Source organism: Scomber japonicus, chromosome 21, assembly GCF_027409825.1.
Source record: "Scomber japonicus isolate fScoJap1 chromosome 21, fScoJap1.pri, whole genome shotgun sequence".
NCBI lineage: Eukaryota > Metazoa > Chordata > Actinopteri > Scombriformes > Scombridae > Scomber > Scomber japonicus.
In genome coordinates, this window is record NC_070598.1 from 7,814,705 (window position 1) to 7,836,477 (window position 21,773).

Genomic DNA, 21,773 nt, shown 5'->3' on the forward strand with positions numbered 1-21,773 from the left:
ATGTATTTTAGATGTTTTTTGTCATAAGAAGTTATGTTTCATTGCTTTTCATGAAGTAGACCTTAAAAGACAATAAACACCGCCTCTCCTTCACTACTCATAAAAAAGGGGAAGCTGTAGGCTGCTAACAAATGGCTGCTGTTGGCTTGTGCATTGTGAATTCTCCAAGTTGAAAGTATTTTTGCCAGACAGTTTGTGGGTATGTGTTGATTAGTGTGAGTTTCTGAATGAGTGTGTACGTCTATATCTTGTCTTTGCAGAACTTGCAGCCGTGTAATATACAGAGTCACAGCGAGACATTCTCCACTAGGACTGCAGAATCAATGTCTCTTTTTCCTGGTTCTGCATTAACGCTGCATTAGCCTACTTTGTAAACACTAAATGGCAGAAAGGAAGGTAACAGTTTGACCGAAGTGACCTCAGTTAACAGACGTCATATGACATACCATTAATACATCAAAGGAATCTGTTCATTTTCTTCCAGTTGATAGACAGACTGTACGACAACAACAATTAGTTGTATAAGTAGATAATGTCATGTACTTCTACAGCGAGGCCCTGCTTTGAAATTGCGCAAAAATAGAATTATATGCCCATTAAAGCTGCATTAATCAATATTTTTACATTAGCAATGGATCAAATGACTGTGTAATGTGACCAACTTCAGTTCTCCCTCAACCCTATAGAGTGTTTTAGCATCTTTCAGCTCTTTTTGTTCCACAGCCTGCAATTGTACTGTTTTGGTTCACTCTTACTGCTCTTAATAGAAAGATACTGTACTGTGTAGATGTACAGTACAGTATCTATGGAATGATTATAAAGCAAAGGATTATCATTGTTACAATGCAGCAAGGAGAAACACAAGAAACCTAATGCTGGTGGTTTTCAGTCTTCTCCACATATTGCAGCTCAGAGAATCATTACTGTTTTGTCCCCAATTTCCTGCTGGAAGACAAACACACAAAACCCCATGTAAGAATTTAATTGGTCTCTCTACTATATGTAGTGTGAAAGGAAGAGATCCCTTATGAGTGCCACATTTATTTCATTTTTAGACAAAAAACATTATTATTTCAGCATTATATGCAGACTCCGTCCTTTGAAGTGCCTAAAATGGGTATTAGCCTGAATTGAGCTTTAGTTGTTGTCTAGGAAACGTCTTGTCTTGTTGATATGTTTGGATCTCGGCGTCTCATTAAGGCTTTCACGCCACACCAGGCCATACACAACCAGAGAATGTGTGAGGGGTTAGATTCTGTGAGTCAGTATACCAGTGCATGTCTGCTTCACTAGGCTGCATTCGCCACAGGCCAGGGCTTATGAAACAGTGTCATGATGAATGTAGTGAAGAGATGTGAACCGTCAGGTCTAGTTTTTCTGGCATTCTGTGTGTAATTGTGAATGTCCGTGTATGTGTGTGTGTCTCCTTGTTTGCTTGTCTACTGTCTCCCCATCTGCCTGCTTGTTGATTCTTCTGTCACTCTGCGTATTTGTTTTCCTGCCTCTCTCCGGTTTTCTTGATCAGTTTCGCATGGCGTCTTGTGATTCAAGTGAAAGTCACGGGGACAGAGAGTCAGCAGAGACAGAGGGAGAGGTTGCAGCACAGAGGGAGGGGGCGGTTTTTGTATTTGTGTGTTTGTATTTGTCTGAGCTCTTGCAGGTAAACAGTCAGAGTCACCTGGATTACTGACATCTAATACTGCTGCTCCACAGCATCATCTGCTTCACTACACAGAAGAGCACAGTGCCTGATAAATATACAAATATAGAGACTTGATCTGCATGTATACATATAGTTTATTGCATAACAAATAATCTCATAATCTCTAGGTTTATAGTCATATTCTAGTTTTACCTGTAACTGTAAGTCATATCTTTTGACTCATGAAGAATTTCTTTTCCGCAAATAAAAAATAAATCTTTGGTTTAGTCTAGTCTGTCCATAATAACTTAACTCAATTAACACACAGGTCACAGGTTTAAGTACATAGTGAGATGTGAGACCTCCTTTTGTTTCTCCATCATACTATTTTAGAGGTCTAATGTTAAAAGTAAGCATTGACATTGCATTTGAAAAGTGACATGGGGAAGTTAGCTATGACATGTAATTTTCTTTAAGCATTGCCAATAAGCTTATCTGGTGTCAGATTGTTACCACAAATTATGTTTGCGATGATGTTGGAATGATGTAACTGATTAAACGTCTATATGCCTTGCTCTAGGGGTTTCCTTTTCAAGTCAATAACAAAAAATATTTCGTCATCTTTGATTTTTTGGGCCAGAAGTGACCAAATTTGGACAATAGGAATGGAACTGACCCTAGTGCTAGCTGGTAGCTTGGTTAGCATTTTTCATTTACAGTCTGTGGTTAACCGTGATAATGATGTTTTTGCCACTGAAAAAACAGGCTTAAAACCATTAAACTGAACATTGGATTCTTTTGAGGGTATTTAATACAACCAAATAATGAAGAGACAAACAAAATCTTATAATGAACTTTCATGAACTGAAGAGACACTGTGAAATAGTGGCAGCTATTCAGGAAATCTTGAGGTTACACCATGGTTACATTTCCTAATCAACATTGCCACCATAGTAGCAACATGTCGGTCACAAGTTGTGACTACAAGTTACCTAAATGTACCCTGGTTTATCATCTATTTTACTCTAAATGGGACCATACTTTAAAAAAAAATTAACATCATGCTGTATTGAAGGAGACTTGAAACTAGCAATTGAGGCCATGAACTCATTAGGAAAGTGTTTACTGAGGCAGTAAAGCAAGTGGGATGTAGGGTCACTTTCTGATAGACTTCTATGTAATCTGACTTCTTTTTTCAACCAGTGGAGGTTCCCCCTGCTGGCCATTAGAAAAAATGCAGGTTTAGGGTCTTCACTTTTCAGATCAGGTGTTACCTGCTTGATGAATGCATAGTTATTACACTAAGATACTAATTAACACCATTTTGCAGCTTTAATACTCTTTCCTTATAGTATAATAGTCCTTTCACCTATTTCTGTCTTTGTCACATCCTGTCTCATTCTTGTTTTCACTCAAGTAACCTACATTTTCTCACCTGAACCCACCTTTTCTCTATCTCTCCATACCATCCTTCCTGTCTTCCTCCTCTTCCTCCTCTCACCTCTAACATCTATCATGTCTCTCTCTTTGCAGGAGATAAAGAAAGATAGTAAGCGGGAAGGACAGCCAAGCATGATAAGATCTGACCTTTCCAACGGCCGGGCCAGTCCTGTGTCTGACCCCAGTGCACGGCCAAGCAAGAAAGGTACTAAACTTTAAACACGCTACATACATACATTCATACAACATAGTCACTAGGCTGCTTTAAGTCTGCAGGCTCAAACATAGATCCTATTAGTGTGACGAAGGATTTGGGTCATGCATTCCTCGACATTGTACTGCAAGACATGTACTTACACTCTCTATGTATACATATGCATACAACATACATGTAACATCTCAAATGTAAAATAAGGAAGGGTGACATCTGGTGGACAGAAGGGGAATAGTCCCCTTAATGCCCCACTTGGTGTGGAAGGAGTCAGGGTTAATGAGCAGGCTAATGAGTGTAAGACAAACAACTGCAAGGCCAGTGGGAGGCATTTGCTGTAAGAGCTCATTAATGAGGTTGTCCTTCAATTGAAAGGTCATAGGTCAGCTTGTCAGTCTTTAGCCATGAGATTCTGAGTAAGTCAGTGAACACCTGCCAGCTCACTGTTAAGTCATGGATTATGGATAAGTGCACGAGCTAATGATGTAACATGTGAGCCCTAAATATGTACGTGCTTATGTTCTGTGTCTGTGTGTTTGTGTGCGCGCGCATTACAGCAGAGCAGATCCGTAAGCGGAGGTGTAAAGCGGCGTTCAGCTACGTTCCTCAGCATGAAGATGAACTGGAGTTGAAAATAGGAGACATCATTGACATTGTATCAGAGGTAAGATTTATTACACTTTACTGGACTGAACCTGTGAGGTAAAAAAAAATCAGCTTCCAAACAAATAATGAGATATGTTGGTTGGAAGGAAAAGAAAAAGCATTGGCATTGTACTTATCACAAATATACAATTAGTATCACATTAGTAAGATTGGTAATTTAGAAACAGTATTGTCATTACATAGTTTGTTGACCATTTTTTATTTTGGTCAAAAATGTTTGTTAATGGTATGTGTTTCTATTTAAAACACAACTTATTATCTGATGTTATTGTGAACCTTTAAAAATTCAGTAGTAGTTATAGTCTTTAAAAGCTGCAGTAGACCTAGTGGCCCGTGCAAGAATATTTTAGTACTCTTATCCTACAATTATCTCACTTTTTTCTATGTGGTTTACTTGTTTGAGTGTTCCAAGTCAGCTTCAACAAGCAAACTCTCTTAACTTCTTGAACTTGTCGTAAATAGCTGGTTTCAGCCTGATAAAGGGCACTTGTTCATGAGTAGTGAGATTTAATCATCGGCATAAACAACGCCCTTAAAATTACCACATGATACTACATTTTCCGCACCATTTGTGGGCAAGTTTCATTAAAAAAGGTAAAAATAAGAATTCCATAGCACAGAGCTTCAAGTTCTGCTTTCAGAAATCAGCAGAAGAAAACATAAGTTTAGGAGTGTCAGTAGCAGGGGACTAACAACATGTCACCAGAGCAGCACTGACATGAAGTCAGGTGCTAAAAAAATCATTTTAAAGCAAAGCGCTGTGTTGTGAGGTAGTGAAGAGATGTAACATGTCTTGTGAAGACTGTGAAAACTGTTAACGTCTTATACAACCACTTGTGAATTTCATTTATACGTAAGCGAAAGACTCTTGGTACAAGGACTTACCACACATTCTTAAATTACTCATACGTGCTTCTTATTCTGAATCTGTTCACACAAGTGGTTCTTGCATGAAACTCATAAAGACTTTTTGCCTGCTTGGCTGCTGAAAGAGGTTTTGGATGAACTGAAAATAAGTTTGATCACAACACTCTCCCTATGAAGTTGACTTAGTTCAGTTGTATCACATGATTTTCCTCAGTAGATAGAGTTGCCAAGATGCCATCAAAGTGTGAGGATGTTCACATTTACAGAAGTGCTGATTTTGATTTGATTCTTGATTTAGAACCTTAATTTAGAAGCACTCTGTTGTGACTTTCTTACCTAAACATAACCTTGTGTATGGCAGAAGTAAAATGTTTTTATCCTTGCCTTTTACAGAATCTGTGCATGACATTAGTTTCAGGGTTTGTTTGTCTGCATATTTATCTGTATGCATATCTGTATGGATATCTGTATTAATCTGAATAAATGTATGTGTGTGTTTTGTAGGTAGAGGAAGGCTGGTGGGAAGGACATCTAAATGGGAAGACTGGCATGTTTCCCTCCAATTTCACCAAAGAGATCCTGCTGGAGTCTGACACACCCTCTGTAGACACGCCCACCTCACAGGAGGAACTCCGCAGTGGCCGCACAAGTGAGTCTTAGCCAATCAAATAGTGGGAAATTAACAAGGGGCTCGTCTGGCCGTGGAGTGTTGCTGAAAACTAAACACTGTTTTGTGTGTGTGTGTGTGTGTGTGTGTGTGTGTGTGTGTGTGTGTGTGTGTGTGTGTGTGTGTGTGTGTGTGTGTGTGTGTGTGTGTGTGTGTGTGTGCAGGTAAAGACAGCCCAGGCAGTGAAAGTGATGGAGGAGACAGTCGGTCAGAAATGGGGTCAGGAGAAATCCAGCCCAAGAAGGTAATATTTCCCAGTGATTTTATACAAAGTCTGTTTAAAGGTTATGAGAAGTACTACAGAATATGTTGAAAAAAAATGTAAAGTCCAACATCAATCTAAAAAACGATCCTGACTTTGACAGCGTGAAAGCATCTGAGTGAAGGCTGTGGAGTAGACTTTTAGGGGCACATCTTGCGGTCGGTGCACAGCGGATGGTGGCCGTGACGCTTGTGTCTTGGTTAGTTTCCCCCAACGCAGTTGTCATGTCTTGCCCTGCGCCCACGTTGTCTGAATAGCAAATGCACTTGGTCTCAAAATGAGGTGTGGTCAGGCGCATTGGTGGCATGTTGCTGTTTTGAGGCAGAGGAAAGCGATTGCGCCACTGACAAAAACAACCCGGTCTGAAGTCACAGCCGTTCACTGTTTATTAAATCAGCTGATGACACCAGGTTGCTACAGTGTAACACACACACCTCTACACTCGTCAGACTGGTCAGTTATAACTTTCTTTTCAGCCAAAGTAACTCATATTTTATTCTAGAAACATATTGCTTGACAAATGCGCCATTATAATAGCAATCTGCCAAAGTGACAGCGCTCCTGGCTTTTAAAGGGAATGAGAGAAGACACTCTGATTGGTTTACAGCGTGTTACGCCCAAAACACGCCTATGATTAATGAGGGGACTTAAATCCAACCCTTTTAGACCATGTGCCTGGTGCATTGACCGTTTTCCAGCTGTTAAAATAGCAAAAGTGGATTTGGACACGCCCTAAAGGAACTTGCACTGCACTTCACGCAATGCACCCTTAAAGTGAGAAAATATAGTGTGGTATAAAATTAAACTGACAAATGGAAGCTGTGTCTTAACCAATATTTCCATGCTCTTGATGTGCGCTACATGTGCCCTCGCCTGATAATATCGAGAATATAAGATGACTCATGTGACCACATCTCTGTAGACCAGTAACTGTGGTTTTTGCATCACTAAACTTTCAAATGTGCATTCGTCTTTCTAATGAGGGGTTTACGCACTGCCACCCTATTATAATAACCTTCTCTATGTAATTGTCGACGGCCTGTTCTTGCTGACACAGTCTGATTACAGCCTGCACAGACATCCTCAGTCACCTGAGGAAAAGTTGCTCTTCTGTTTTTCCTTACATACCTCAATAATACACAGCCTTCACGTCACCAAATGTACATTGTCAACCACAATTTCCAACCCTATTTACTGATGTCTTTCCCATAGCTGTAAGTGCAGATTTCCCTTTAGCCACTGTTCTTAATTGAAACACCAGGCAGCTGAGCAGTCTTTGTGACCGGAGCAGCCATCTGTGCTCCAACAATGAACCCTCTTTCAAAGTCATTTAGATCTTTTCCTCTTGCTATCTTTACAAAACATCAGAATAAACTGTGCCTTTCTCAGCTTTTTCATACATGCCACAGAGCATGATTGGATGTTAATTGCTTAATTGCACTAATTGTACTAAGCATTGCACCTGTGTGGAAGCATTTGCATGTATTAAATATCTCTAGTCATTTATTCAGGTTTTTCCATTAATTTGTCACCCATCTGCTAAATTCACAGCATGTGTTTTTTTGAATGCAGCTAGCTGTTTATATTTGTGGTAAACAACATTTGTTCAAGGTCGCAGACGATAAATGCAAACTGCCCACAGCAGCAGCGACAAATGGAAGGTCAAAGTGCATTTTGAAGGACTTTTGTTAGTAGCATGTGACAGCCCCTGAAAACAGAACATTACAGTCTGGATGGCACAAAGACTGTATGTGTATTAGAGCCTCTGCATAAGGCGTGGACAGGAAAGACTGAATATGATCTATGTTTCATAAGTGAGAAAAGACAGTCTTGGTGATGATCTTTGAAGCAATTATCAAAACAAAGGATCAAGATTATTGGCTGTCACATTTTGTGGAACTAGACAGTTGGCAAGAGTTACTGTGAATGCTATAAACAGGGGCAATGACTAGCGTATCCGTTTGATCAGAGTTTAGAAACAGGAAATTACTTTACATGGCATTTTTCACAATAGCCGAACAGGCCAAAGAATGTTTATCAGCCTGTAGCAATGGAAATTAATTGTATGGCAGCATATAATTTGGTGGTGAGGTGAAATATAAAGTGAGAAAACCAAAGGGCCAAAAACAAAACCTTGGGGTACTCCATATTTAACAATGTAGACAGACTATTATAGCACACACTGTGTTATTTCAGATAGATACAGTGTGTGTGTCTAAGGATATTTAGGGGGACTTTATGAGCATTTTGGATGTAATTAAGCTCGAAATGTCCCTTTAAATTGCATTGCCTGTAGGTCCGAGGGTTCGGCTTTGGTGACATCTTCAAAGACCAGCCCATCAAGCTCAAACCTCGTTCTCTGGAAGCCGACTTAGAGGGGGAAAAGGTGAGACGCGCCCACACACACACACACACACACACACACACACACACACACACACACACACATTACTCTTTCTTTGTACATTTTTTGATTCTGTAATCATTGTATTGTGGGTGTAGGAAGTCCGAGGCATGGCTCCTGGCTCCTCCTCTTCCTCTGTTTCAGTTCTACAACACAGGAAGTGGTTTAATGTTGAAATGCACATGCACATGCACACACAGACACACATGCGCGCACGCACACATATACACACACACCCCGCAGAGATTTGACAAGCAAAGCAGAAGTGAGAGCTCCACAGTGCTGAGAGTGAGAGAGGGAGAGAGGAGGGGAGGTAATACAGTTTTTCACTGACGTTTACATATTCACACACACTGTCTCCTGCTGCCTGCGCTGATGTAGCAAAGCTCCGTCTGTCTGTCTGCGCTTAACTGGAAACAGAGGAGAGGACGGTAGGGTCAAGTTTTCTCTTCCTTCCTTTCTTGTTCTTGTTCCTTTCTTTTTGTTGTCTTAATTAATTTGACTTGCAACCTCTTCCTCTTACTTTTCTTTCACCGTTTGCTTTTCTGTCTGCTTCTTGAGGCACTGTTGGATGTGAAATGAGACAGCATTGTAAGTTCTGTGGTTAGTGTTGTCTGGCTTCTTGAAGTGTGATGAGAGTTTCAGGTTAGATGTACTTTGTGTAGTTAGTCTTTATGGGTTTATGAATATTTTATGCAGAAAAGTGGATTTTGTGAGGTTTTCTAATAAATTAAATAAAAAATCTGGGTTTAGATGACATGTTTTGTGTCTATTGATGAGGCTGTTTCACCCTGTCAAATATACATTTTTTTTTGAGAAACGTTTTGATATTTTATTGCCGTGAAAAAAGTGAAGTTTGTTGATATGAAATTAAAGGGTCCCTTGAGTCTCCTTGACAACTCGAGTAGGGGTTTCTGGACTTCCGCAACTTTTGAGGTCTCATTCTTTGAAGCGTCTTAGTAATTAGGTTGAACTAGCCCTTTGATAATACAATGGGCAGTTTCCATGCCAACATCTCTTTGTGAAAACTATGTCAATGTCAATGAGATAAGAATATCACTGATTCCTGCTTTGTGATGCACATTTTTTGGCTAATCCATTTGATTTTTAAAAGGTTTATTTAGTTCATGGTGTATTCTTTAGTTAAAAAAAATAAATAATTCAAAATCACCCAATTGGGAGACACATGGTGGTGCTATATTGGTCATCTGACGTCTTCTGGCCCCTGCAGACAGATGTGAGGTATGTGTGTTTGTTTGAAGGATGTTTTGCAGCCTGTCCTGCTGGGAAGGAGGCTGTTATGTTGCTTTATGGTGAGACAAGTCTCTCTGTTCCCTAATGAGGCTCTGGAGGAGGTGACAGCAGAGCGTCTCCATCCGGGACTCGGGGGGGGGGTCACTGAGTCATGCAAAGCCACGTCAACTTTATAATTGAACTAGAAGGTCAGCTGCACGTACATGAGTAAATTCCCAGTGGGCAGCTACAGCAGTGTTCTGCATGGATGCTCAACTGTATGTAGTGAGTGCTGATACTGATTGTTCTGGGCTGATTTTGTGCCAGTAGTCAGCTTCTCTCTGTATGTCCTCTGTGTTGGGAAGTATGGTTGTATCTCTTGGAATTTTGTGTTGTTTTTATGTCACAAATAAACCATATACGTACATTTCAGCTTTTGTGACAGTAAAAGCAGAAGTTTTCATTGTTTCCATCTGACTTTTTTCTTTTTTTTTTTGGAATGAGTCAAAGTCACTCAACCTTGAGATCAGTTGAATCAACAGTTTAAAAAAGCTTTACCGTGTAATTTAAGGTGATGAGATGGATCCTTAAGGCGGGGTCACTGAGCTCCACTGAAGCACAAAATGAAGAAAGACATATTAAATTACCCGATGAATATTTTGGATTAGCAGTGAGAAACTTTCATCGTACAGTTTTTATAGTCACTGAAGTCTAACTAACGTCTCATAATTTGCATCTTTTGTTTTTCAACCCTGTACATTCCAAATCTCATCAAAATCCCCATATGGTTTCAGTTACAGGAAACATTTATAAGCAGTTCAACAAACAAAAATGTTGTGGATCTATTGAACTTGGAAAAACAATGACTTGATTTTATTCTGTGATTTGTCATCTTAACAATGGAGGGCTGTCCAGTGTCTACCAGCATAAAGCACTAGTGTACCGTTTCCATGTGACAATGAAATAGAAATGTTTGTGGGGATTTTTATGTATCATAGTGTATGGACTTTTCTATCAAGTTGCAATTGTTGGATCCAAGGTGTGTGACTCGTGACCCATACTAAAATCAGGATGTTTTGGCATCTGCTGCATCAATTATGACCTTTGGGTTTTTTTTAATGTTTCTCACAAGCTTAGGGAAGTAAATTACAAAATTTTCCAGCATAAGGTTTCTAGAACATTTGCACTTTAAAAAAAATGTATGTAAACTTGTTTTTTCATCAGATACTGTAGGCTGGATAATTTGGGGTTTTCTGCATTTTAATGTCATAGCAAGGGTAAGTGAAGGATAGACAACTAAACTAATCAATAATCAGTAACTTTAAAAACATCAGCAAATGTCACACTTCACTGATTTTAGAAATAACTTCTGCTCATTGAGTTAGACTGAGTATTCAAATGGACACCGCACCTTCCAAAGAAATCTGACACCAGGCTTTTCTCTTGGTTACATTTCCTGCCTCTGGTCACACTTTGTTCTGCAGGTGCAGATTTCATGATGACGCAGCTGCGTGTTCAGCAGTGTCGGGGCTAACATACATTTGTGCAATACAGCTGTGGTCAAGAAGTGTGACAGCCACCTTACTCATAGTTAGAACATGATGGGAAAAGTGGGCCATTGCTAATTACTGTATCTTCCTGTTTCCTTTTGTCTTCAAGTACCTATCCATCATGCCTAGTGCTGGACAGGATAGTTTTTTATACTCCATAATACAAATATAACTTTTTGTTAGTGTCTATAATGTGTCTGGTGGTTTACGTTGGTAATTTTATGTGCTGGTGTATAGTTTTAACCATGAGTGAGGTCGCTGTTACATTTCTTGACCACAACTGTATTTGCTGCTGTGTTTTTGAGATCCGTGTTGTGCTGCTGTGTTGTGCGTCAGTAATGGTTGACATTGCTGAGAAATGTTTCCTGTGTCTTATTCCATGCTGCTCACAACAAAAAAATATGAGTGTATATAAATAAAACCAACACACTCAACACAGTTTTTACTTTTCTTAGTACATAGAAGTAAAAAGCTGAGGTTTCTGTAGCCCAAAGTAAGAAAATAGCTCTCAAGGGAAATATTTATAATTTTGGAAATGAAACTGTTTGCCTTTAAAAAAAAAAAAAGCCAAGCAGCAGCAGCATGTGATAGCTGGACATGGAAACCTCTCTGTGATGTTGTAATGATGTCTCAGTGTTAGTGGCTCCACATGGGTCTCATTAGGGAGAGAAGGAGAGAAGCTAAAGGATGCAGAGGGAGAGGAGAGGAGTGAAGCCGGCGGGGGGAGGTGGCGCGGTTTTCTCGGCCGAACAGAGCTGCGTGTGTGTTCGGGACAGACTGGGCCCTTTGAGTGTGTGTTTTCCTGTGGAAGAGCCACCCTGGTTCCACAAACACTGTCGAGGGATCCACTCCAGCCAGAAAACAACGATCCCTTTTAAACGTCTACACACACTCATGCACACACACGTACACACTTCATCATCAAGTCAGCTTGTTGATTTGCGAGTGCGAAATCCAATCCCGTCCTCTCTAATCAGCTTGTTAGATCGGAGCTGTTCACTGGAGACAAGTCATTATTTCAATGAAATTGTTTTTATCATAGTTTATTTTTGTTTTCAGTATTTATAACCCTTTCATTTGTGAAACTGGTTCATTTTTGAATGTTTTTGTTTGACTTATCCTGTTATTTTTCTTATTTCCTTCATGAAAAGGGATTGCCAAGTAATTGCTCTTTTATTTTTATTATTATGATTTTATGTGAACTCAAGGAAGATGAGCAACACAAAATATATCATAAAAGTATGCTAAAAATAAAGCTCACATCAGCAAACATTTCAAGAAAATGTGAAATGTTATAATGTAATTTTTATCTTCGCTCCTGCGTCAGAGGAAAGCTCAGCTCTCATAAAAATAAGATGCAACTGCAGCACATTATCTCATTTACTGCTGGAATATTTATTAGTTTACAAGGTTTTGGTCTGTCTGACCTTCATCAGGTAAATATAGCTGACCCAACTGTTGTAAACTAATAAATATTCCAGTAGTAAACGAGACAGTGTGCTGCAGATTTTCTCATTTTTATTATTAGAGTGGAGCCACACAGCCAAGCATCCAGTTGTTATAAACCTGTCAATCTTCAAAAACCTCTTTAAACAATAGAAAATGTTGGTTCATGTCGTATAAATAGATAAAGGAGGTACTGTGTGTAATATCCAGCTGTGGTCTATGTGTGTATAAGGAAAAAACAGGTGCAACCTGGGAAACAGATTAAATACATTTTTCATCCAGATTGTTAGATGAGGAAATAACAAGTTTGACCTTCTGGGTCTTCAGAAGATTGTTTGGTAATAACGTTTTAGAAAATTGGATACTTAACTTCATGACTTGAGGCATAAACTGAGGCAATTTTTCATTTTTGACATCAGTTTAATTGAAGCTAATTACCGGCCAAACATAAACAAATATATTGTGCTGAATTGTTTCTACAAAGGAGTTTAACAGCTGGAAAGTTTATTGTTTATCTATTCACTTTAAACCGTAGGTTTTAGTATAAGAACCACATAACTAGATTCACAATTCATTCGAGTCCATTCAGTGATCATAGAAGGAGGAATCTGTAGCCTGTAAGATGCACTGATGTCAGTTTACCACTCTCACAATCTGCACCTCCACACCAACCACAGAGTCTAAATAGGACACGTTATTTTCTAGAGAGGCTGTCAAAACTGATCGTGGGACACTCAGGAAGTCACTGAATCTGAATCAGAGTGGCTACACCGTAGATGAGCAGCAAAGCTCCACTCATCAAAAGATATATGCTGTGTGCATCAGAGGATGAGGTTTTAAACAAATGTGAGATCGTGGTCGAAACTAAACCTCTATGTGTCCGTCATGCAGGCTAACGAGGGGAAAACAGCAAGTGTTGCCGCTGAAACCATGAAGGCTGAACCTGACAGCAAAGCCAAAGGTGAGATTATAGCTTCACAAAACACACTCTGAGAGTTACATATCAACAGTTCAAATGAAGCAGTCTGATATAAAAACCCTATAAGCTACCGTACTGGTGGCACATTTTTTCCAAAGCATACCACAGTAACTTGATCATTTCCTACCTTTCATATAAAAGGTTTCCTTTCATTCCAGTGCTGTTTGTTATTAATACACACTATTGTAATGTAACTGCGGAAGGCACTTTTTTGAAAACGCTTCCTTCGGGCACTTGTGGAAAGCTCCAACATCCAAGATTTGGAAGCTCGATGTGAAAATTCACAAGCTGCCTTGAAGGAAAATGAATCAACAAATGTGAATATTAACGTTTATATAACGTTTCTGCTGTGATTTGTAGGGATACTCCTTCTTTTATTTATTGTAGACACTGTATGAAAGCCATAAGGTCACATACAGTAGTGTGATTCTGTGTCCCAAATTTACTGAATACATCATGATTGAGCCTTTTTCCATTTTTCAAAAGACAAGCTTTATTTGTAAAATTCAAAAAAATATGTGTGAAATGTGATTAACTACATACGCCAAAAACAATGAAGGTAAAATTCTGCATTTAAAAACCTATTTGTAACAGAAACATTTTGTCAATTAAAGATTTTCTGAGATATCATCATAAGATTACTTCATCATAAGATTACTTTGTTTATTGTAAATAATAGTGATGAGCTGCTTGCTGCAGGAAACAGAACGGGACAAAAAATGTGTTTAAACTACTATTTTCCACAAAAAGGGGTATATTTCCATTAATATCTATAAAAAATGAAAACACTGATTGTGGTATATCTCTAAAAGTCAAACTCTTGCTCCAAACTGTCTCGTTTTGTGTCTTTTAAAGTTTCTCATTATGACTTGTCTGACTTAGTCCTTTATGTGACTGGCTTTCAGGGCGGGAGCTGTGTAAAGTCCTTTTTCCATATGAAGCACAAAATGAGGATGAGCTGTCACTCAAAGAGGGGGAAATCATCAACATTATCACGAAGGTGTATATCTATATGTGTCATTTTTTTGTTCCATTGTGGGGCGTGTCTGCTGTGTATTTGCATCATTCCGTTAGTTTGATTTGTTTGTGCTGGGAGGCAAAAACTATATTTGCATCCAGGTACTCACTAAATGTCTCCAAGCAAGCATTCAAACTGTGTATCAACAAACGTGCGTGTTGTCTGTCCAGGAGTGTGCTGATGCTGGCTGGTGGATGGGGGAGATCGGAGGAAGGCAAGGTGTCTTTCCAGATAACTTTGTCAAGCTGCTAGAAGCTGAGAAAGAGGTCTGCTCAAAGTCAATATATAAGCTTAGAAATTGTCTCAAAGATATGGGACATTCTTAAAGTAATGGTTTTGTTATGTTTTCTGTGTCTTTCCAGAGACCAAAGAAACCACCTCCACCCAGTGCACCGTCTGCTAAACACACAACAGGTAAGATCCAGCGTTTTTAGCTTCACTTCTGTTGTATTTATATGTTCTGACTGAAACAGAAAGACAGAAGCTGATGACACCAAATCAACAAAAAAAAAGCAGAAACCTGTAAACTCTGACCTTTAGAGAAAAAGTCGGATGTCAAGAAGGTTCCTCCTGAGCGGCCTGAACATCTGCCACAGAGAGACCAGGATCGAGGTACAGTCTCTAGACCAGTTTGGCCCTTTGCTGAGCCTGCTGTGGTCTTGCTTCGACCTACTTCGGCTTCTCATAACTTTCTACTGGTTCTCCTGTTCACCTGACAACAGGCAGAGCACTTCAACTAACACACTTCGTATTCGGTTTGTGACCGATGCTAAAACATAAGGACGCTGCAGTTTTTTTTTTAATTGCAAACTGAGCTACAAATACAGAGCATTAGATCTCTGTCAAGAAACAAGTGCAAGACCAGTAGAAAAGCAACACTTGCGGCATTTTGTTTGTTGACAGAACAAAGCTTTTATTGATGAAGCAGTGCCGACATCTGTCTGTGTGCGACAGGAAGCGACTGGCATTGCGGTTTTAATCTTGACAAGCACTGGCACCGCGGTTACTGCTTCAGTCAGACGTCCCTGCTGTGCTCTCGTTACTTACAAATCTACAGTTCCTTTTTTTTGCTATTTATATTTTGTGTTATTTCCACACCAGTGTATAGTAGTATATGAGGCATTTATTTCATACAGAAAATGAGGAAAAAGGGGGAAACAAAAGAAAGAAACATGCAAAAAGGAGAAATGTAAAGAAGGTGGGGGGCAAGTTTCAGATAAATTGAAACTCATAGAGGTTTGAGGGAAGACTAAGCTTCAGTAAATGCAGGAACACAACTGAAATAAGGCAAAAGCTGTACTGTATGTCTTACATTAATAACCATGACCCCTATTTACAGTAACTACTTAAATGACCATTTTTCAAGTGCTGCTATTTGTTTAACCTAAGTAATCCATACTTCAGGAATCAGGAATAGTTCACTTTATTCATAGTTTTAAACATTTAATTTACTTTACAACATTTAAAACTTAAAGCAGGGATCATAAAATGCTCTTGACCTGTTAGTTCCCCAACAAAAAAGTCAAACTTACAATAACACTGCTTCCAAATACTACTGACACCCCCTAATGCCTTATCTTCTGTAGACCTCCAGCTGTTTTCCCTTCCTTTTCCGCCCTTGCAACACCTTGGTGACCCCAGACTTTTCTTTTTCATCAAGCTCTCCTAACAACCTGCTTCAAACCTCCCGTGTCACTTTTGTTGCTTTTTGCGGCTCTTTGCCCTCTGCATGGCTGTGAATGTGTGAAAGAGTGTGTTTGTGCATGTTTCTGTCTGCATGTGTTAGTTGTTTTTTCTTTTGAACACCCTCGTGTGTGAATTTGTGTGTGTATATATATATATCTGTATATATATGTGTGTGTGTATGTGTGTGTGTGTGTTTGTGTGTAGGTGAAGAAGTAAAGGTTGGAGACATCCCCAAGCCCTCCCTCCCATCTATCCTTCCCAAGAAACCCCTCCCCCCAAAGACAAGCTCCTCTTCCTCCTCCCAACCCCCGCGGCGACCTGAGAGGCCACCCGTTCTAGCGTCAGTACACACTTATATATACATACTTACACACAGTCAGAAAACAACCATATCCCTGAGCGTACACAGCCTAATGTTGTTGTATGGTTTACCTGCTCAGGTGTGAAAGCCCCAAGTCTGAGGGCGGGGTTTCGACACCCGATTCTGCCCCTGACAGGTCACATGACGCTGGTGAGTTTGAAAGTCGGGAGCATCGGCCAATTAGATCAGGATATGGTGCCTCGGTAGCTGTCAGAGCGCTCTCTCTTGAGTGTGAAATTGAACAAGCTGAGAACCACGTGTGTTTGTGTTGCAGACATGGACTTAGACGCAGTGGTCGCATCAACAGAGAAACTGAGTCATCCAACGGCGTCACGGCCCAGAGTCACAGACCGCCGGCCTCGCTCGCAGATCATCACACCTGTGAGTTTGTTATTATAATGCAGCTATATATATATAATATGATGATGGAGCCGTGTCCTGGTTCCACACTACATACTAATGCTGAGCTTTTAGTGTCTCCATGCAGGAAATGAGAGAAAATGAATCATATTTAAAAGTCAGCATGCATATTGAAAACACTTCTGATTGCTCCATAATGTAAATAATCTGTTTACAGGTAGAAAACATGTTGTTAAGTTGTTAATGGAGGTGAAACAGCTGCAAGATAATTTAAGCTCTCCTCCAAACATCATTTAAGATGTGTAAAAATACTCTATTGCTTTGTTTAATATGTTATTTTCCACAAGAAAAAGTTAAATCCAGAATTTATAAGTATCTAAATAAAGTTCATTTTCAAGGTTTAACTGCTGCACACAAAATGTCTCCTACTTCACACTTGTATGAGTATACACCATGCACACCGTTAACTCAGACTGAAGGTGAGAACAGAGAGACTTTCCACCTTCAGCAGATGAATGTGAAAGCAAACTCTGCAAATGCATCCTCCTTCTCAGTGAAGCTCAAACATCCAACTGAAGAAACAAGAAGCAAATCATATTTTTGAGTGGAGAAAGACTTTAAAGTAAAGTATGTGACAAAATAATGAAGGGCGATGATGTCTTTATGATGATATATGATATCTATGTGTGACCGGCAGAGATAGTTTACTATAAAAATCATTTATACATAATTTGTACAATACAAATTATGTACAATTAGTCTGTAGTATGTAAGCTGCTCATGTTTCAAGTACTCTCAGGTCTTGTTTTAGCATTCAGTTGCTCATTGAGTGATGATGAAGAAACATGGAAGTGTAGCTTAGTTAGACTTTTGCTGCAACAACAGGAATAAAAATCATATCTGTGTTATCTTTTCTCATTTGGTTATTAGTTCTGCTGTGGAAAGATGGAAGTCAATTGATGTTTTTTTGGCTGTTTCATTTCCTTGTTGACAAAAAATAAATCTTTATCTTCTAATTTCAGTCCAAATCAAGTCTGTATCTGTGTCTGTAGATTGAAGACACCCAGACAGTCAGTCACCTTTTAAACACATTTCTTTTTGTCCATCTCTCCTTGCAGTCTTCTCTGTCCGGCATCGACCTCGAGTCCCCCACGGTGGAGGAGAGGAAGGATAGACGGAAGGAGGAGCCAGAATCTGTCCTTTCCAGACCTGTAGAAGTTTCCCTGAGAAAAGGAGTTCCCGCCATCTCTGTAAGACATCCACCTTCACTGCACCTCCATGCTGTATTTGTATAGTCCAGCAGAGGGCGCACCTTCACTGCACCTCCATGCTGTATTTGTATTGTCCAGCAGAGGGCGCACCTTCACTGCACCTCCATGCTGTATTTGTATTGTCCAGCAGAGGGCGCCACACCACAGATTTTGTCTCATTGATAATACACATACTGATGACCAATTTAATAGAAGGATAAAGATAATCAATAGATAATAATATATTTAGTAAGGTTGGGTTTATATTTCATGTTTCAGTAAAAGAGCATTTACTGATCAATAGGCAATACAGTTTCTTACTTATTTAAAAGTGCATGTTTTTCAGCTGGCTAAACAATGTCACCATGAGTATGTAGCTTTCAATTACATCACATGATCTTCCTGAGCACATAGAGTTTGTCCAGTCATCATGAAATTGTAGATTTCCAATTTTCAGAGCGCTTTAAGAGAATTACAGTTCATTGTTGGCCTTTGAAATGACAAATAAAAATCTCAACACAAGGTCATACCTTTATCATTTTTGGCGTAATTTATATTTCTAACATTACTAGAAGCAGTAAATTCATACAACTACCTGTTAAGATCTCAGCTATGTGGGGCAAATTCAAATCAATGTCATGTGTTTCTTTCTCCATTTGTCCTCAGGTACCTGACAGTAAAGCACCCCTGCCTGCCAAGCCCTCTGTCCTGAACCCACCCAACAGCTCCGGCCATCGCTCCGCCTCCCCATCTCCCTCCTCGGGTCTAACCCCCTCCCCCGAGCTGCGGCATTCACCTATGACCCCGCCGACGCTGGAGGAACTCAAGAATCAGCTGCGAGACCTGAGGGCCTCCGTAGAGCTGCTGAAGAGCCAGCACAGGTACAACAAACTCACTGTACACACACCTATATACTGTACTTGTGTGTGTGTGTGTGTGTGTGTATGACAGGAGTGAGTGTGTAAGCTGTAATGCTAATGTGTTTGTGTGTGTTTGTGTGTTTCAGGCAGGAGATGAAGCAGCTGGCCAGTGCACTGGACGAGGAGAAGAAGATTCGTCTTAGTTTACAGGTGAGACATGACAGAAGAGATTAGACACGCATACACACAATACTGACCACCGGTGCAGGTTTTGAAGTGAGTTAAGTTACATACTGGATGTTTATTAGGTTATTAGTGTTGGCCCAAAAAGTAGAGCACCAGATCACTCATGACTTCACAACAGATTCTTTTTTTGATTTGAGTATAGCTGAGTTTCAGTTCATTAAAAGATACTTATGACTCATCAATTTTGATCAATCATTTAAGTGATGATTGAGCAAAAAGACCAAAACTTTGATGGTTTCAGCTTTTTAAATGTGATGATTGGCTGCTTTTTTCATTTTAATATCACCGTGAGCTGAATATTTCTCGAGTTCAAACCATTTGTCTGTCAAAAAAAGCTGAGGATGTCACCTTGGTTTTATGAGATGTCAAAGACTAATCAGTTAATTGAACAAATAAAAATAATGGACAGATTCATTCATAAAAGAAATAATTTTGTTGACAACTGCCATGGCATACTCTGGAATTGATCATCTCAGAAAGGATTTAAGAGCTAAATGTGTTTAATTGTAATAAACCTGTGTTGTTTTTTTCCAGATGGAAGTAGAGCACATAAAGAAGAACCTGGGGAAATGAAAGCTTAAGCATCCTTATTGTCGCACTCTGATTACCACATCGGAGGCCAGCATTTGAAAAACATTCTCACTGTTGGCCCGGGTCACTTCAGCCAAATCAAAGTTTGTGCCAAACGATCATCACGATCGACATCAGCAGCAACAACAACAACATCATCAACAACATCAACAACAACAACAACAACACCACAGCAACCATGGAATCAGACACCTTCCTCCCCCTGACGCCGCCTTATCCTGTGTTTACTTCACTAGTTTATTTCTCTTTCAATGAGGCTTCTCTGTTAAGTTTACTGCTATCTTGTCGGAGCTTTGCTGTGCCACTGGTACTGACTGAACCTCGGCCTGTCGCTGTGTGTTGCCATGGTTACAGAGGGCTGACACGGAGCCGCGGCCGCCGCGACGACCTCACTGGTACTTTAGTTTCTGAGCTTGAAGGAAACTTGGGACTCAGCCTCCGTAGCCCAGTTGGTTCAGACGACCTCTGTGCTGTTCTGTGTCCACTCTGCGGCCTTCGCCTCTTATCTGTGTGCGTGTGTTTGTGTGTGTGTGTGTGTGTGCATGTGTGTGAATTTCCATCCATGTGACAACCATGGCTGGTCCTGACTTCTTCCACGGGCTAGTTTTGGTTAAATATTTGGGTTAAGAGGTGAGATACCAACCAAATCCAGATGTTTGAGGCACATCATTAGCATTACGGTAACAGTTCTACACACTTGATGTTTCTCTGGTATACTGCAGCCGTGTTTTTGAAGCATCAGGGACTAACATTAGTTAGACATATTTCCCCAATCCTGGATAATATCTCACTTTTTTCTTTATGCCACAAATTTCTAATCTGCAGTCAAATATTCAACATGTTGGGAGTTTAAAATTTTAACTTATAAGCACATCAGGATTCTCCCTCCTTCAGTGTAGTTCAATCATCATGACAAGTTGTGATACTGTAGGTGCTATTTAAATGGATAGTCTGACATTTTGGAAAATAAACTTACTTAGAATATTGATAGTATCTATCTTCTCATCTAATGCTGAGATAAAAACAGGCAAAATGTAAACTATAATGATATTTGACAGCAAATTAAAAATGTATTTAAAGAAGTTAGTGCATGAATACACCTATCTATGATATTATCAAGTTAATATTATTGCCTTCTGGGAAAATTATTTTACTTTTATGACTTATGCACTTTTGCGCCACCTCTGGAAATCTTGTAAAACAGCTGTGCTGGTCGCATCACAAACCCAAACACTCAAACTGATACCACTTGATGTGCACCTGATGTTTCTGGTGCTTTTTTGGCAGTAGGGTGAAGGGTAACGTTTGGGACAGGATTTAAGGAATGTAGTCAGTGAAAGATCCTCACAGGTGAAGGAAGAGAAAAATGTGTTTGTGTGTGTGTGTGTGTGTGTGTGTGTGTTCGTATGTGAGGTAGCATGTACGGCTGTTTGCCTCCCTTCCTTAAATGTGCACGGACTCTATGGCAACCCGTCACTGTGGCCTTCCTGTTTCTGACTCCAAATCTTTCTTTCTTTCTTTCTTTCTTTCTTTCTTTCTTTCTGTCTTTCTTTCTTTCTTTTTTCTGTCTCTCTTTCTTTCTTTCGTATGACAACGAGAAAACTGCTACAACTGAGGCGACAAGTTGTTTTCTTGACTTTGTCCTTTCTCTCCAGGATAGTGATAAATATATATACTTTTATATTTCAGTGTAATAAAGATGCTATTATGTACTGTATGCGTGTATATTTTGTTAAAATGAGACTGGAAAAAAAACAGTACCCATGTGACAGATTGAAACAGGGCACTCTCAGGAGAACAAAACAAAGGAGAAGTGAAAGTCCTGATTCAATCTTAACTACCGCAGAACTCCTGCTAAAGCATTATTTTGATGCAACTTAAAACCAGATGACATACAGCAGCATGCGTAACAACACACCACTTTAATAAACCTTACTGTTGCAGGATAGTTTTAAATCTTCTATATCATATGACTTTATGAATATGTTGCAATAGGACACAAAAGCAGAAGCAAGACTGGGACAGAGGAGATAT

The 21,773-nt window shown here is 39.7% G+C and overlaps 1 protein-coding gene across 1 annotated transcript in view; it reads left to right on the forward strand.

Moving 5' to 3' along the window:
• sh3kbp1 (SH3-domain kinase binding protein 1) overlaps nt 1-21,638 on the forward strand; it is a 35,162-nt gene extending 13,524 nt beyond the window's left edge. Inside the window, exons 3-19 of the mRNA XM_053342561.1 lie at nt 3,176-3,287; nt 3,851-3,957; nt 5,331-5,475; nt 5,658-5,737; nt 8,052-8,141; nt 13,280-13,349; nt 14,273-14,367; nt 14,556-14,651; nt 14,748-14,799; nt 14,926-14,997; nt 16,276-16,411; nt 16,512-16,582; nt 16,707-16,813; nt 17,911-18,042; nt 18,709-18,923; nt 19,049-19,112; nt 19,683-21,638. Coding sequence (XP_053198536.1) covers nt 3,176-3,287; nt 3,851-3,957; nt 5,331-5,475; nt 5,658-5,737; nt 8,052-8,141; nt 13,280-13,349; nt 14,273-14,367; nt 14,556-14,651; nt 14,748-14,799; nt 14,926-14,997; nt 16,276-16,411; nt 16,512-16,582; nt 16,707-16,813; nt 17,911-18,042; nt 18,709-18,923; nt 19,049-19,112; nt 19,683-19,721 — 1,683 coding nt within the window. The 3' untranslated portion in view covers nt 19,722-21,638. The remainder of the gene's footprint in view (nt 1-3,175; nt 3,288-3,850; nt 3,958-5,330; nt 5,476-5,657; nt 5,738-8,051; nt 8,142-13,279; nt 13,350-14,272; nt 14,368-14,555; nt 14,652-14,747; nt 14,800-14,925; nt 14,998-16,275; nt 16,412-16,511; nt 16,583-16,706; nt 16,814-17,910; nt 18,043-18,708; nt 18,924-19,048; nt 19,113-19,682) is intronic.
• Nucleotides 21,639-21,773: the final 135 nt, after the last annotated feature.